At 38.7% G+C, this 16,978-nt stretch overlaps 2 protein-coding genes across 6 annotated transcripts in view; one reads left to right on the forward strand and one right to left on the reverse strand.

Moving 5' to 3' along the window:
• Nucleotides 1-8,338, reverse strand: part of rce1a (Ras converting CAAX endopeptidase 1a) — a 24,258-nt gene extending 15,920 nt beyond the window's left edge. The window contains exons 1-5 of the mRNA XM_050066828.1: nt 8,101-8,338; nt 2,737-2,839; nt 2,494-2,577; nt 917-995; nt 464-631 (exon numbers count right to left, since the gene is read on the reverse strand). Of these exons, the coding sequence (XP_049922785.1) occupies nt 464-631; nt 917-995; nt 2,494-2,577; nt 2,737-2,839; nt 8,101-8,270 (604 nt within the window). The 5' untranslated portion in view covers nt 8,271-8,338. The remainder of the gene's footprint in view (nt 1-463; nt 632-916; nt 996-2,493; nt 2,578-2,736; nt 2,840-8,100) is intronic.
• The window catches only part of peli3 (pellino E3 ubiquitin protein ligase family member 3), a 46,811-nt gene continuing 38,037 nt past the window's right edge, over nt 8,205-16,978 (forward strand). For 2 of the 5 annotated variants that reach the window (XM_050066824.1, XM_050066825.1), the window contains exon 1: nt 16,101-16,363. Coding sequence is in view for 1 of the 5 variants with exons in the window: in XM_050066823.1 (XP_049922780.1) it covers nt 16,577-16,581 (5 nt within the window). In the remaining 4 variants the exon portion in view is untranslated. Of the gene's footprint in view, nt 8,341-16,100; nt 16,364-16,412; nt 16,582-16,978 lie in introns of those variants that run through there. The other 3 variants (XM_050066823.1, XM_050066826.1, XM_050066827.1) reach the window with 3 other exon arrangements.

Raw genomic sequence — 16,978 nt, forward strand, 5'->3', positions numbered from 1 at the left:
TTTTAAATTCATTAACGACATATTTAGATTTCATGTCGCAACTCAAACGGGAACAAAAGATAATATTGCTCTCCCCGTTCACTGCCATTCATATTTTTTCCGATCTAAGGTCCCATGAGCTCTACCGGAAGGGGTGTGACTTCGGCACTCTATATGTTAGCTACGTCTTTTTTCTGTGGCTTCGCTCCACAGAGATGCTGTGTTCACAAGGATGGGACAGATGAACAACCTGAGAACATAATCTGGCCACGGCTATCGCCAGTGCAGAGGCATAAAAATATACAGCTAACAGTTAAACTGCTGAAACTTGCAAACACTGGTATGGCCCTTGCTTTTAATCAAATAAAATAGATACTTATTATGCTACTAGCCATTCACTGAAGGACAAAGTAACATTATGAATATACTCATAGTATTTAAAGATGGATAGCTTCAGTAATAGTGTGCCATTGACAGAACTCACCAACTCCAAAGAAGAGGGGGCAGGTAAAGATGGCAGTGAAGGGACCAGCACAGGGCACCAACATGGGCAGCATGCAGGCCCTGAACACCAGCTCCTCTGTGAGCGGTGCCACCACCTGATTCCTCAACCAGCGCATGTCACTGAAACACAATGACCAGAACCAGGGGTCTGCAGGAAGACAGAGACAGAAGAAGAGGTTATTTCCTCTGTTACCACTTTGTTACAGTTCACTGACAGGTTTTACACTGAAACAAAGTCTTCCTGCAAAAACATTAAAACAAAGGAAATGACTGTTGTTACGTAGTGTCTGAGTTGAGGATACAAGTTAAACTGTGTCAGAAGCATTAAATTATGCAGAGATTTGATCCAGTTTTCAAACGGCCCTAAAATGTGTGACGTCAAAAAAAAAAAAAAAAAAAAAGAGGACAGTATCCAGCATGTTGGCTGTCTCACCTACAGCCACCCGGATCCCATCCATGAAGCTCCAGGGGCAGTCCATAGCCAACTGCATGAGGGGGCCCAGAAATAGGACCTGCAGCACAGGACCACACACAAGACAGGCACGAGGTTGGATTTGACTAGCAGGGCTTTTATCACTACTCATGAAAAGAAACTGCTTATTATCATATCTGATCATTTTCCATATAAAAGCAATGAAATACATGTATCACATATTCAAGTAATTCTCAATATTGTGTCACCCAGTCACAGGCAACTCACCACATATGAGCTACAAAGAGCCATTTCTAGTCTTTATTGTCACCCACCTAGGTACCCTCGTTGTCAAAACTGCTCACTAAACTCTGTTGGAAGTATGTATGTATTTGTATTTCTTAATGCACAGCAGAGCACTTCTCAGCAATGAAGCAACAGCAACATTCTAAAATCAAGTTAATCACCATCAAATGTGCATGATGTGCATTTATAACTGCATTTGAAGGACGACTTTAACTTCAAAGTCCAAAAATGACAACTTATCCAGGGAGGTCATCCATTCCCTTTATATTCCAGTCACTGTATGTTCACTATTGTACAAGTACTAAATATATTCAGTAGACTGATATGTTGATGCACTTTATTTTATGGCCTGTGGTCGTTCTTCAGTTTAAAGGCTATATTCAGAGCATTAATATAGCAGTACACCACTATTTGCTATTGAAAGATATTGTGTTGTAATGTGAGCTTCTTTGTTCTTTGTTGTGGTAAACAGTCTGGCAGCGCATGCATGTGAGTCCTGGTTTGTGTATCCCACTGGCTAGCTAATCGCTGCTCTGCACTGCCCTCCTATAGCAGTTAGCTATGTTAGCTCTGTCAGCACTGTTGTTCACGCTGTTAGCATTATTAGCTACTAGCTGCCAGCTCAGACATCCTCATGTTGGTAAATATATTGTACTACTTCTTACTTTTATCCATGTAGATTTTCACACAAGTGATCTGACTTTTACTTGAGTAAAATAACTCAGTACTCTCTATGCCCTTTACCTTTAAATTGAATCCTGTGATGTCATGTCCTATGTAGTTCAGAATAATATTCATAACAATAAGAAGGAGTTTCTGAAGAATGCAACAATGGCACTGCGTCATCAGAGTCAACTCTGGCACCATCATTCTACTTTCAATATCAGAGATGTTAAATGCATAACCCTGTGCCATACAATAAACAAAGTGTTACTTACCATCTGTACACATATCCAGTTTATATTTAGTTACTTCATTGTTTAACATATTTTGTGTAGTCTGGAGTAACTAAGCTGTTGGCTTCAATCTGTTTATATTTTTGGAAATTGGGACCAATAAAACTATATCATAGAGGGGTTTTAAAGTACCTTAATTGCCTCCATGACCTGTGTGTCACAGCCTGACCTGTGTGCTGCTAAGCGTGTTGACAAGCTAATTGAATCAGCCAAATTGCAATAACTGACTTCCTGTTGTTTTCTGAACACTTGTCTGCACCTGTGTCTTTCACCTCACATGATATCTTGGTATCACAGGATGAAAAGCTTTGCCCGTTAATAAGGAGAGTTTCTTACCATGGTGAGCATCAGAGGAAGTACTATGGCAGGAATGAGACCTTCAAACCGGATCCCCATGAGAGCCAGTAACGATGGGCCAGTCTGACACACACACACACACACACACACACACACACACACACACACACACAACTGCTTATATATCAGACAGAAACATGACACAATAGCACAAAGTACAGCCAAACTTCTAAATGGGATCTTCAGGTGTTATGGGTCGTGCTTTCTGAGACATGGACTCACCCTGACACCTGTGAATTCTCTCCATGCCCACACAAAGAGAGGCGACAGGCCCGACACGATGAGGACACTGGTGAAGCGTCTCTTTATCACAGCGGGGTGATCCCTGACAAAATAAGCACACATCACATCATCATCACCTGAACAGAGGACTGCAGACGCAACACAGCCAGCTGAGCAGAGAGACCACTTACAGCAGTCATATACTACCAGCTCCGACATGCTTTGGTTCATGTGCAGAATGTTAAACCAAATCCCATTCAAAAATTGCATCGTTTTAATTCATTTGGCTTCTTGCTTATCTTATCTTTGAGGCATTTTCTGTCATTTTGCCATAGCTACATCCCATCCACCCTGTGCTTCAATACGGACTACTTCTTGGCAAGGACCTGTAACTTCCTGGAGTCTCTGCTGGTTGCCTGGTAACTGCTCCCAACCAAAAACAGTCTGCCATATAGCCCCCTGTAAAGCGTTGGATTGTTGTTTTTCACACTTTGGTTCTTGGATTAATCTTTTAGAAGATTAAAGAAAGAATAAAAGAATAATAACTGTTGGTTACCAGCCAAATTGTTTTTTGTTAATCTGATTAATAATAAATTGGTAACTAATATATATATATATATATATATATAGGGTAGGTGTAATGTGTTCCCAGAGAACTCTTGCAGTTGAGTTTTGGGCATACTGCAGTCTTTTTAACCCTTGAGCAGGTACACCAAGGAGACAGGCGTTACAGTATTGTAGTCTCGATGTCATGAAGGCATGTATCGGAGTCTCTCTAACAGAATTGGGGGGGGGTCTGGACATCACATTAATATGTGTGTCAACACAGAGGGTGGAGTCTAAATTACAACAAGATTTTTGAACTAAGCATCAGAGGATGTAATAATACCAGGAATGGACATATTTAGGTGGGAGACTTTAAGTGGTGCGCCTGGTGAGGCTGTGAGGATAACCTCAGACTTATCCTGGTTAAGTCCACGGTAAGTGCAGGTCATCCAAGCATTAATCTCATTTAAGACGTCTGTCAGGTTGGCTGCATAGGAAAGGTGGAGAGGGATATGGGGAACCTAGAGCTGCTAATGGAGACAAACTTGTTAAACTGTGAGGTAGGATTTGAACCATGACAAGGGAGTACCAGTAACACAGCTAACCAGTTAAGCAGAAGATAATCGCAGGCCATATCAAAAGCAGCAGTGAGATCTAACGGGATAACTATGTTTAGGTGAGCAGAGTCAACAGCAACAAGCAGCTCGTTGTTGACCAGGGTCTGAAATTAACTTTTTGACTTACTGGCTGAGGTGGCTGGTAGGTACTGTTAACTATGGTGGCCGACGCAAAAACACGACTGTCTCTGTGTAGGGCCAGTGTTTGGTTTGTCCGATCTGGGCTACTGTAGAAACATAGCGGTGCAACATGGCGGACTCCGTAAAGGAGAACCTGCTCTTTATGTAGATGGCTCATTCTAAGGTAACGAAATCATAACTCTTGTTTTCAGGTGATTACACACTACATACTTATCACATTATATTCCATTTCTGCCAATGTACCCCATAAATCCTACACAGAAGACATTTAAAAGACTGCTGTGTTTTGTTCTATGACATAAAATACATCAGTAAATACCCCACTTGTGGATTTGGAAGCTTTTACGCGTCTTAGATAAAGCGGTTGCTGACAAGTGGCTCAGTGAGAGAATATTGTTATCAAGCACATTGTGTGAAAATGATACTGAAATCACAGACCATATATTTTTCCCCACATAGTGCAAGTATACATTTTGGCTTGACAATCACAAATGGATAAAACACAAAAATCTCATCATTTCTAGCTTCTGTCTCTAGACACAATATTATATTTGGTATGTTCTTGAAAAAATAAAAAATAAAAAACTCCATTGTAATGTAATTCTATTTTTGAATTTAGAAATGCAATCTTTAAAACTGATTAAAGGAATACAAGCACAAAAGTGATAACATTTTCATACTATATCAGATAACTAAAATAAATATAGATTTTCCCTTGTGCGTTAAGCTATTTGTTTCATTATTATTATCATTATCATTATTATTATCATTATCATTGTTATTATTATTATTATTACTATTGCTATTATTATTATTATTATTATTATTATAATACAATTTTCCCCTTTTTGTTTAATATTACATTTTTATTCAGTACTTAATGTTAGAGGCACTTCCTTTGTAATCAATTTTTAATCTTGTTTTGTAATGTTGACATTTATTTATTATACTGTTGTTTGCTTTGGAAATTTCTTTGTACATCCCTGTACTCAATAAACGTTAATAAAGGTTGCCATACATGTTCTGTACATTTTCTATTAAAAACAAAAATTAAAAAAAGGAAAAAGAATTCTCACACACACAAAAAAGAATGACATCAGAATGACATCAGCTCATAGGAACAAGGGTTGTAAATTGCTCACAGACCCAAGAGTCCAAGTTTTTACAGAGACGAGTTTTTACTCAAAACTTAAGCCTGCAACAAAAAAGTGAAGTCTTTTACAGACCGCCACTTTCTGCCACAGACAATTTATCTCTTCCACGCACAAGTACAGTCCACTAACAACAGTGCCATAGACAGAAGAAATAACACAAAAAAGAGGGAGTTGACCGACGGAAACCAATATAACTACCAGACCATCAAACAGCAGGGGAAAAAACAGTCTGAAATTGCAGACAGAGCATGGGAAAACTGTCGGGGGGCCTGAACCTGCAGTAGTTAGCATCCATGGCAAGACAGCTGGACGAAGAGACAGAAAAAGTCACAGAGCTATTAGAGAAAGAAGCTGGATTCTGCCAGTGTGAGAACACATGGCAGGAGAAATACAGCGATCTGGAGGAGAGGTCCAGGAAGGAGCTCGCCAAAAACAGAAGAGAGATGGAAGATTAAAATGCAGCAGATGGAGAATGAGCAGAAAGAACTGGAGGAAAAGTTAAAAAAAAGATGTGGCACAGAAAGATCAGGCCTGGAAAACAAAAGAAAAACATATGGAGGTGAAAGTTAAACAGCTCCGGGAAGAGAAGGCAAAGCTGAAAGAGCTCTGTTTGACAATTAAAAAGAAGAGGAGAGGTCTGCTTTGCAATGAGGATAGAGAGGCAATGCTGCTGAAGATGAAAAGCAAAATGCATGCGAAGAAAGAGAAGGCAGAGAAGGACAAGATGGAAAGAACGCAAAAGAAAGAACTGGGACCAAAAAGAAGGGGGGGTTTTCAGCTGGATGCACAGGAAAAAGATGTGTGACATCCTTAAAATGGTGGTAAAGGAGGAGGTTGGTGGTTGTTGTTACTCCCTCTCCCCCTGACTGTGTCCACCCTCTCACCTTGTTAAATTGAGGGTGGCACAGTGGCTCAGTGATTAACACTGCAGCCTCACAGCAACACCTCTACCTGTCCTGCTGTAAGGAGTTTGTATATTCTCCCTGTGTCTGCGTGGGTTTTCTCCTGGTACTCAGGTTTCCTCCCACAATCCAAAAATATGCACTTTAGGTTAATTGGAAACTCTAAATTGATTACTGTTTGGGTTTTCTCCCAGTGCTCAGGTTCACCAGTCACGATCAATTAAAAAAAAAACTTTCAAATACACACAAACACACACATACACACATACATAAAAAATATATATATATACTTCAATACAATTTCTGTTTGGGTTTTCTCTTAGTGCTCAGGTTCGCCCAGTCACAATCAATAAAAGATAAATAAATAAAAAAAACACAGACATAAAAAATATATATCTATATAATAATAATATTTTGAATATTAAATATTCTTAATTTATAATAATATTTTTAATGATAAAATAAAAGAAAAATTAAATTAGATTTCTGCATGTGTCTGGCTCTAAATATAAGATATATGGTTTATAAAGATTTGTATGACATAATGTTTCCCTAAAGTATCTTATCAAATATTGCTCTTTGAGTTATAAGTTAAACAACAGTTTCATGTTTCACATGTGAGGTGCATTTTTCAAGATGTAAAAAACAATGTAGACATTCTAACTGTACCTCTGTACATCTTACATTTTTCAGAATGAGTGTTTAATGTGGCTTGCAATTTACACCCCTTTACAGCTGATAGGCTAATTAACACTTATGAAGTATTACTTTTAGATATCTACATTGACAAGAGCCTGTGATTGACCAGCATTATGTTGATAGATTGCTGGAAAATAAATTACAACTAGAGGGTAAACGCTGCATGCTGAATAGCTGATGCTACACTGCAATGCTGGCTTTAAACACTGAAACAATACCATTAATGTATAAATGATGTGTATGATTTAGAGTTTTTTGAAAAGCTGACGCTACACTGCAATGCTGGCTTAAATGTGGAAGAAGAAAGGTAGGAATGGGCTTAATTAGTATGACTGTTATTGAAAAGTTGAATGATACCAATACTGTGGAATATGTTAAGGTTTTTGAAAAGCTGATGCTACACTGTAATGCTGGCTTAAATGTGTAAGAAGCAGGTGAAGTAGTAGGAATAGTTGGAAAAGTGTAGATACATTTAATTAGTATGAATGTCATTGAGAAGTTGAATGATAACCATACTGTGGAAAATTTCAAGGTTTTTGAAAAGATGACACTACACTGCAATGCTGGCTTATATGTGTAAGAATGAGGTGAAGGAATGGGAATAGTTGAAATAGTGGAAATGGATCCAATTACGATGAATATCATTAAAAAAAAAAGTTGGAATACCCATGGAATAAAAGGTGTATCTCTCTCACACAACTTTATATAAAAGTAAGACAAGTTATGTTTTGAAACTAGAAAGCTTAAACATGGAAGGTGAGACTCAGCTCAATGTCTGTGAAGTTAGCTGTCCATATCCCACTGGTATTATTCAACTTTTCAATGATATTCATACTAATTAAACCTTTTCGCACTTTTCCAACTGTTACTACTACTTCACCTTCTTACACTTTTAAGCCAGCATTGCAGTGTAGCATCAGCTTTTCAAAAACCTTGATAGGTTCCACAGTATTGGTATCACTCAACCATTTAATAACGTTCATAAACTTTTACGCCAGCATTGCAGTGCATCATCACCTTTTCAAAAAACCCTAAAATATTCCACATCATTCATACATAAATGACATTATTCAAAGTTTACAGCCAGCACTGCAGTGTAGAGTCAGCTACTCAACATGCAGCATTCTCTAATGATATCTTCAACATGTAGTGCTTGTGACTTTAATTTTAAAGTCCACTGAGCCTTATGGAAGGGCAATCCATGCCTGAATGAACATAGTAAGTTAACTGAACCACGTAGCAGAAAGCAATAAAACCATACTGAGCTCACAGAGTGTATCTCACACACCGCTCTGTGTGGCTCACCTGGGCAGGTCACTCCTCCACACATATAAACTGCCAACATAAGAGCAGGCCAGCAGCAGACAGGACAGCACTGACATCCAACATAAACCGTCAGGAGGTACGAAGTCGCCATTGCTGTGTCTCATCTCCTCTGTCACAAGGTTTGGTAATAAATCCTCCTCCTCTGCCATAACGACTGCCGGTTGAGACTGAAGCAAACAACTACTCGGCACCGGGACGGTTGCTGGACCATTTAACAAGGTAAAACATCCACCGACATGAGGTGTGAAGTTGTCAATAATCTCCTTTCAAAATGTGAGCTAACGTTACTAGCTTGGAAGCTAGCTTCTGCGGCGCTCTAGAATGACGTCATCATGTGGCGCGTTTTCTTTTCTTCTTCTTCGAGGTTGCACGGCAGCTGGTAGTTGTTATGTTTGGATTACCGCCATCTTGTGGAGTTAATTAATGGTCATGTCCTTTGTTAGGTTAGTTCCACGAGCTCTGCTCTTCTTCCAAAATGAGGCAACCATAGTCTTTCTTTATTTATTTATCACAAGGACAATGTACAGAGCAAGTCGGGGAATAAAAGTTCAAAGATAAAAGTAATTAGTAACAAAAACAAAAAGGAAACACACAATATAGATGTACACAGTTTTTCAATGTATTTTAGTCTGCAAAGCTCTTTAAAAACACAGTGAATGAGGGAGTACATTCTTTCCATTTACAAACATGAATGTGGTATTTACTCAAAATAATGACAAGATTAAAAGGATCTGACATGTTTGCATGCAGGTTGTCCATAAAATAAATTATATTAATGTTACTAAATGACGGTGTATTATCTTTTTTGTAGTGACAGCCAATTCTGAATATCAGACCAAAACAAATTTACACATGGACATTTAAAAAAATACATGGTTTCAACTTCTGAGGAACAAAAGGTGCCAGGGTCTACTTCAAATCTGAATTTTTTTGAGGAAAATAATTACATAATTAAAAGGGTGTATTGCTGACGCAATTTTAAAATGGGTCTCTGACTTTAGGAGCAACAGGACATGATAAGTAAAATGAAAAGGACATTTTCCTTAAAAGAGACCTCTATATTATCCTGTACAGAGCATTAGCTGAAGTTGGCCAAGTTTTGTTTTTGTTTAAAATAAAACAAAAAAAACACACTAAACATTATGTTATCACATTTTTTTAATCCATCAAGTTAACGTCAACTTTTTAAGAGGGTAAACTAGGTGCTGTCAGAGAAAATTGCATGCTGCTTTGTATCATACACGGTAAAGGAATGCGAATTGCTTTGCAGATTTGGTCAAAAACCTTTTCCTGAAACATAATAATGTTTATATATTATAATAATAATAATAATGTTACCATAATCTGTTCTGCCATCTACCTTCAATTCTCTGCTCAAATTAGCAACAACAGAAAAGGTAAATTAGTTTTTACATTCTTGTCTGCAAGGAGTCTTCTAGATTAGTTAATCAGTCCTGTCCTCGTTTGTTGAAACTGTAACCTGTGCTATTATTGACACATACAGAATATGAAAAGTAAAAACATCAAATCCAGAAGGGGTTTAATGTATTACAATCAATATGGTTTACAAAATGTATCTCTTAACATAATTCTGGTAACACTTTACAATAAGCATCATAATACGTTGTAAATTAACAGTTAAACTTTAGTCAATAGTTATTTCACTGTTAACAAACAATGACATGATAATTAATTTGAATGGTTTATTGTTGCACACATTTGAACATTTTACATGCTATGTTAAGTATTTGTTAACAGTCAGTGGTTTGTAAACCATCTATAAACACTGCAGTGCTGTTACAATGTTGCAACTTATGATTATAATGCCTTGTTAAATGGTCTTTAAAAATGTCTGATAGGTGGATATATTGTTAACAGCCAGAATAAGAGGTGGGTACACGCACGTATACCCTCAACTACAGCAGTGATTAATATGGGGTGAATACAGGTAAAGTGGGACAGTGAAGGTTTATCATTTTTATCTTCATGTGTATGAACTTCCATTACTACATAACAACACTGGGCTCATCATTAGCAAGTATGTGATTAAAAAACATAGGTGCTGTGGCTGTGACATCACTTCCAGGGGCGTAGCACGCCATATTCAACAACCTTGCAGTAAATCACGATGAAAAGTCAAATGATATGGTGTTCTAAGGTAAATAATGTTAAGGCTATAAAAATTTTAACAATAATGGGTAGCCTGTATTTTTGTTGGTGAACCAGAATTCTAAAACAAACAAACAAAAAAACCAAACATTCATGCACATATTAATCTTTTTCTTTTTTCAAAATTTGACTTTGACATTGTCCTAGTTTGCAATTAGCATATTGTGAAAGTAGGACAGTGTGTTACTGGTAAAGTGGGACAGCCATTCAAGTAATGAGGGAGTTAAATTCCCTTTTTAAGTGTCTCAGAAATTTCGCCAGCTAGCTAAAGGATTTACTTAACACCAAACCAGTGACGAGCATTTTTTATACATTGCCTTAGAAAACAAACAAATCCTGCCAAAGAAAGAAAGATAGAAAGAAAGAATAAGGAAGATAGAGGATAGCTTAGATGGCCGGGATATTTGCAATATATGCAAAGCTAGATGGTGATAAAAATGGCCCTGTTGTTGTTTTTGTTGGATGATGCATTGTTTGTCCCATGAGACATGTGGTGAGGAGAATGACCTTATAAAAGAGAGGTGAAACACTTGCACTGGCTGTATTGACATGTAAACTAACCTACTGTACAAAGAGCAGAAATTCAATCTAGCCTGTGAATTAATTATTAGAAGAGAAGTTCATGAAGGTTCCTCTTTTTAAATTTTTATGAAATTAATTAAACCCATTAAAAATATTGTAAGGGGGCATCCCTCCTTTAAAAAAGTCATGATTATTGTTGTTGTGTGTATTATTATTGTGTATTGATTAGGCCTACACTTAAGTAAGAATGTGTTTGAAGTGACTCAGTTTGCCAGTAAAGGGGTCCTACTTTGACAGCAGTGCCAGGTCAAATGTGGTTTTGGATCACTGTGTGTTTGAGGAAGGATCATCTGTCCTCTCTTTAATCTGTCTTTTTCTCCCATAAAGTGTAGTAGAGCTCTTAATCTATTTGGAATAGTAGCATATAAAGGGGTAAGGTATTTTTATCCTAATGATGCAGGAGGCACATTTTTATAAAGTGGTTGCTTTACGAGTATTCACACAATGTTTGTAACAGTAAACTGCCAAAATGCCTTAAAAGAATGGCACTGTTCAGGGAGACATTATGAAGCATGTGTGTTTTGGGATATTATTTATAGCATTGTCCGCAGAGTTGTTAGCAGTTTACATTTGCCCAAGTTTAGGCTAACATCTTAGCAATGGTTGACTTTATGTGGTTGGTAAACTATGACAAAACAAGTTGTTTGCCAAATTTTAACAGGTATCTTCATTCACATAATAATCCATTGCCCAGGAGTTGGCTGATTGAACTGCCATATGTGCACTAAACAAATATCAAATTCAAATATCTACTAGAATATATCCTGTGGATGTGCTGGGATGCATTGTCAGTGATGTATCCTGGGGTCATCGGGTGTTTTGGGTTTTTTCAAATATCAGATACCCTCACCCAGGCGACCCAGCCGGGGGTGGTCAGTCCCCGGCTTGCAGCCCAGCAGCAGCTGATCATGGGGCCTCCTTTGTGGCATTGATGATAGATTTGATGGCCCTTTTCTTAGCCAGCCCCCCTATCCCTAGTTTGCTGATGACTCTGCAAAGTGACCGGCCTGTAAAGCCCCGACATCCCACTTCAATAGGCTCACAGCAGGTGTTCCCTGCCGTCTGCACTGCTCTGTCAGCTACTGGTGCTTGCATGTTTTTGCCCTTGAGCTTCGTCCACGCGCTCCTCCCAGGGCACAGTTAGTTCTACCATGATCTCTTGTTTGGTGGAATCAAAATAGATGACCATGTATGGATGAGGGGTTGATGAGGCGATGTGTTCTGGAAACTTGGTTTTGGGGTATTTTTCTCTCCAGCCTTAACAAAGGTGATGATCTTCTGTGGGTGGTTGTGTTTGCTGGTGGTAATGGCTGAGGCTACTGTCTCTGCAACTGCTTTCAGCACTTGAAAGGCACTTCTCCAAGGGCCTTTGGGCAGCTACTTAGGATGTGTTCAAGGGATCCTCTTCCAGAGCAAGATGGTGTTTCGCCTCTGCCCCAGACATGGAGATTTTATGTATAAGAATATAACAGTTCACTGCATTCACTATATTTAAAAAGCAGACAAACACTACATGGGAGGCTATAGGGAAGCTTGTGGTCAATTTTATGATATTTTTGATAATCCCTGTTTGGAAATAATATATATCAGATAAACAGTATGTCTACCCACAGTTCCTATGATGTGTCAAACACTGCCCAAACTTAATGAAGCCCCCATGTGCAGAAGTAGAAAACTTTTGTCACTAGATGGCGCCAAAGTAATAAATGTTCAAATCCCATACAGGTTGTGTAGCATTCATTATAACTTTGGATATGAGTATTTTATAAAACAGTGACATGACTGGATTTTCTGCTGTACTTTTTATGCAATCTTCAAAAACTAGAGCAGGATGGAGGCTTACACAGAAATGTCATGAAGAGATCTACTCAGCCTATGAAAACAGTTGTTAAGTATTTTTATGTAACTTTAAAAGGAGCTTTGTTAAGTTTTAGAAAATAACTCTGTTGATATCATAGTGTATTTTAATATTTTATTCATTTTTCTAAAACCTACTGCATTTCAAAAATGACAAGTCGTGCACAAATGTTAATTTATAAGGAACTCCCACTTGCCAACAAGATGACTGTTAGATATGTAGCCTACACGTGGCAGCACCTTATTATCCCCTGCTGTCAGAGGGTTGACAACAAGCAGGCCAGCTGATCATTCTCCCGTCCATATGCCTATAGCCCTCCATGTTTATTTGAAAATAAGTCTACAGTTTCCAGCAGTTTAAGCACAGTGGCGTGTCAGAGCTAAATCCTAGCATGCTAACATGCTGATGCTGAGCAGGTGTAATATTTACCATGTTAACCGCCTTTGTTTAGCGTGTTAGCATGCAACCACGTGCTGATGAGTATTAAACACAAACTATAACTGAGGCTATTGGGAATGGTAGTTTTGCAGATATTTGGTCATAAACCAATGTATGTAAGAAACATGGAAATGTTGACCTGATGATGGCACTAACTGACAAAGTCAATGGATCACCAAAGATATTACTACTCATCCAGAGGGGAACATGAATGTCATGGCAATTCATCAAATAGTTACTCAGACATTTACCTCAAAACCATTAGTGTCAACTTCATGGTGGCAACAAAGGAACAGTCAGAGAATTACCAAAGTCAGTAGGATTCATCTACTGGGCACCATGGATATTGTTACCAAATTTCATGGAAATCCATCAGTCCATCCAGTCATTTGAAAATTTCACAAAAGAAAAAAACTTAAATGTGAATCTCTTGGTGGCACTAGTGGAAAAATCAGGGGGTCATCCTCTGGGGACGATAAATGTTGGTAAGAAATTTAATAGAAACCCATCAGTCCATCCAAAAAAAAAAAAAAATTCACACACACAAAAAAAAAACCTTTGATGTGAACCATATTGTGCAGCTCAAGGGAGAGTCAGGGATCATCAGCTTTCTTATGATTCATCCTCTGGGGACCATAAATGTACAAAATTTCATGGCAATCTGTCCAGTAGTTTTGAGATATTTCAGTCTTGACCAAAGGAATGGACCCACCGACAGACATTACCATCCCTAGAGCCATGCCAGTTACATGGCCATAAAGCATCTGGTTTCCCATTGGCTTAATCAATATTGATACTTAACATTGATAAGGTTGTAAAGCTTATACAGCCCCTTTACTTTCATGTTGGTTGTATACAGCTGAAGGATTAACACCAACTACAACGTAGCAGCCCAAAAGTTGTTTCTATTTATGGCCCATAACTTATATGTTAAGTATTAATAAATCATTAAGTAACTTTTAAGAAAGCCATTAGTTAGATTTTGAAACCATTTATTAAATTTGTCCTCCAGGAAAAGTAGTACCTTTGATTTGTTGTAAATGAAGAAAAGGCATCCCAACTTAGTGATGACCCCAGGGGGGAGCTGGAGGGGGCATGACCACCCTGATATGATTGCTTGGCCCTACCCCCACCACCCACCCTATGAAATAATTGGAGGCCATCATTATTGTCTTTAAGAAGCAGAAGCGTACTTATTATTTTTTTTAAAGCTAGCACGAAGATAGTTAATTTGTGAGACTAGACAAAGCATCCATTGGTACTATAGCTTGTTGGGAAGGGGGCTAAACAATGCTCCAAAGTAAGGCTAAATTTTGGCAAGAGAACAACTGGCATGGCCATTTTCAAAGGGGTCCCCTGACCTCTCACCTCAAGATATCTGAATAATAATGGGCTCGATGGGTACCCACAAACCTCCCCTAAACTTGAGAAGGCTTGTTTCGAGTGGTGGAAGTACTTAAAGTCACACTTGAGTAAATGTTCAGATTTCTTACCAGAAAATGACTTTGGTCACCCATTAGAATGTTACTTTAGTAAAAGTCTGAAAGTATCTCATATTTCTCTACTTAAGTATCAAACATAATTTTACAACATTAAATGGAAATGCACTTGTATAGCCCCTTTCTAGTCATCTGACCACTCAAAGCGCTTTTTACACTGCGAGTCACATTCACTCATTCATACACTGGTAGCCTACAAGGTGCCATCTGCTACTCAGTTTTTAACACACTCACACACCAATGGAACAGCCATCGGAAGCAATTTGGGGTTCAGTATCTCAAGGATACTTTGACATGCATACTGGAGGAGCAAGGGATTGAACCGCTGACCTTTCGATTGATGGACGACCCACTCTACCTCTGAGCCACAGCTCAATACTTAAGTATTGAAAGTAACAGTACAGGTAAATACTGTTAATAAAAAACACAAGCAGTCAGAATTTTGAGAATTATAAAGTTTATTTCTTCATAAGATGTACACCACCTTAAAAACTGAGCATACATTACACTTGAAAAAAAAGGTCTTCTGCACAATTCAAAGGATTTAAAGAAAAAAAATTCTTCTCTCCCATTCCTTTATTCATCTGTCCATCCCTTCCTCCCTCCTTTCCTCACCTATTTTGTAGCAAGTAACTAAGATACTTAGGGAAAATGTATTGGACTAAAAGTATATATTTAGAAAGAAATGTAACAGAGTAGAAGTGAAAGTTGACGATCATAATTTCCAAGGGCCCAAAGTGACGTATTTAAATTGTTTCTTTTGTCCAAACAACAGGCCAAATCCCAAAGACTACGAACAAATGCGTACATTTAAGAAGATGGAACCACCAAATGTTTGATATTTTCGTGTGAAAAATGACTGAAACGATGAATCAATGATCAAAATAGTTGGCAATTAATTTTCTTTTAATCTATGAGATTGATTATTCGGCGAAGCTATAAATCGACTCATCGTTATAGCGCTAATAATAATAATGATGATCATATTAATAAGAAACTAAAGTAGCCTATATCAGTATGGAATTCCTTAACTTCCATATCTTCATAGTTTTTTAACTAATCTGTATACTTCAACAGTTTAACAGAATTCCTGAAATTTATTTATGACTTTTGGTTTTGGTGCCACCCCAAGATTTTCAGTGGCTCCATCTGGCCAGCCAGCCCAGATGAAACATTTCTTGGGGGCGCCACTGTCCCATCTTCCAGCCAGGAGGAGGTGGGGGTGCATTTACACTGTTTCTGTAAGTGATGCCTATTTCCACAGAATTGCATGAGTTTTTGAAGGCACCAGATTAGGAACCTCGAATTTACCAGGATCACGTAAAGGCAACACCGTTTTCGTGTTACAAGATTTCTCTTTCTTTCTCGAGCCAGAGAGAGAGAGGGGGGGAGAGGGAGGGAGAGAGAGAGACGTAGGCGTGACATCGGGGCTGTCTGCTGTTATATCCGGCAGGGATGAACGTGTCTCAGTCTCCGGTGTAACGTGAACAGAGGAGAGGCGATGCTACCGCTCCTGATACCCTGCGCTTATTCTCCCTCATCGTCTTCTTCGCTTCTGTTCTCCGTCTTCACGCTTCCCAGGCCGTACGGGGACTGACAGAACCCGCACCCAGACACACACGCACACACACACCCAAAGGAGGAATTACGCACAGATCCGAGCCGGTCCCGGACCTCCATTGGCAAACATCAGCGGGTACGGGCCTGTTTATCTGATTTCTCCACATCACCTGTCTTTATTCCAGCATCAGCAGCAGCAGCCCCATCCACGCAGAGCAGATGGCAGGAGACGCCAGCTGGCCTGTTGTCTGCTTTACTGCTCTTCAAGGGAAATGATGGAGGTTAAAGTCACCTTTTTATTTGTGGATTGTTGACTTTCTCATCTTTATTCAAGCTGACGTGAATCTTTATGAGGTAAATTGATTGGTAAGTGATGTCAAACTGTTGGAAGTGAAGCAAAATAAGACACTGGCTGGAGCTTTCTAACGGATTTTCTTCTTATTAGTGGCCATTTTTTATTATTTACATCTAAATCACTGCTGCTGCTGCTGCCGCTGTGTGTGTATGATAGGGAAATGTGTTTGTGCGTAAGGAGGGTGTGTGCGTGCGTGCTGATGTCTTCCCTATATGTAGTGTGTGTTGTCTGTGCAGTGGAATCCCCTGTGTACAAACCCAGCCTGCATGCGCCTTAAAAATGGCACAATAGCCTGTTTATGTTGCCCAAATCTGACATTTAATTGTGAAAAAGAAGAAGAAATAACAGATATTTTTGTGGATGCTGATCTCTCATACTCCCCATTTCAAGCAAAGC

Source organism: Epinephelus moara, chromosome 17, assembly GCF_006386435.1.
Source record: "Epinephelus moara isolate mb chromosome 17, YSFRI_EMoa_1.0, whole genome shotgun sequence".
Taxonomy (NCBI): Eukaryota; Metazoa; Chordata; class Actinopteri; order Perciformes; family Serranidae; genus Epinephelus; species Epinephelus moara.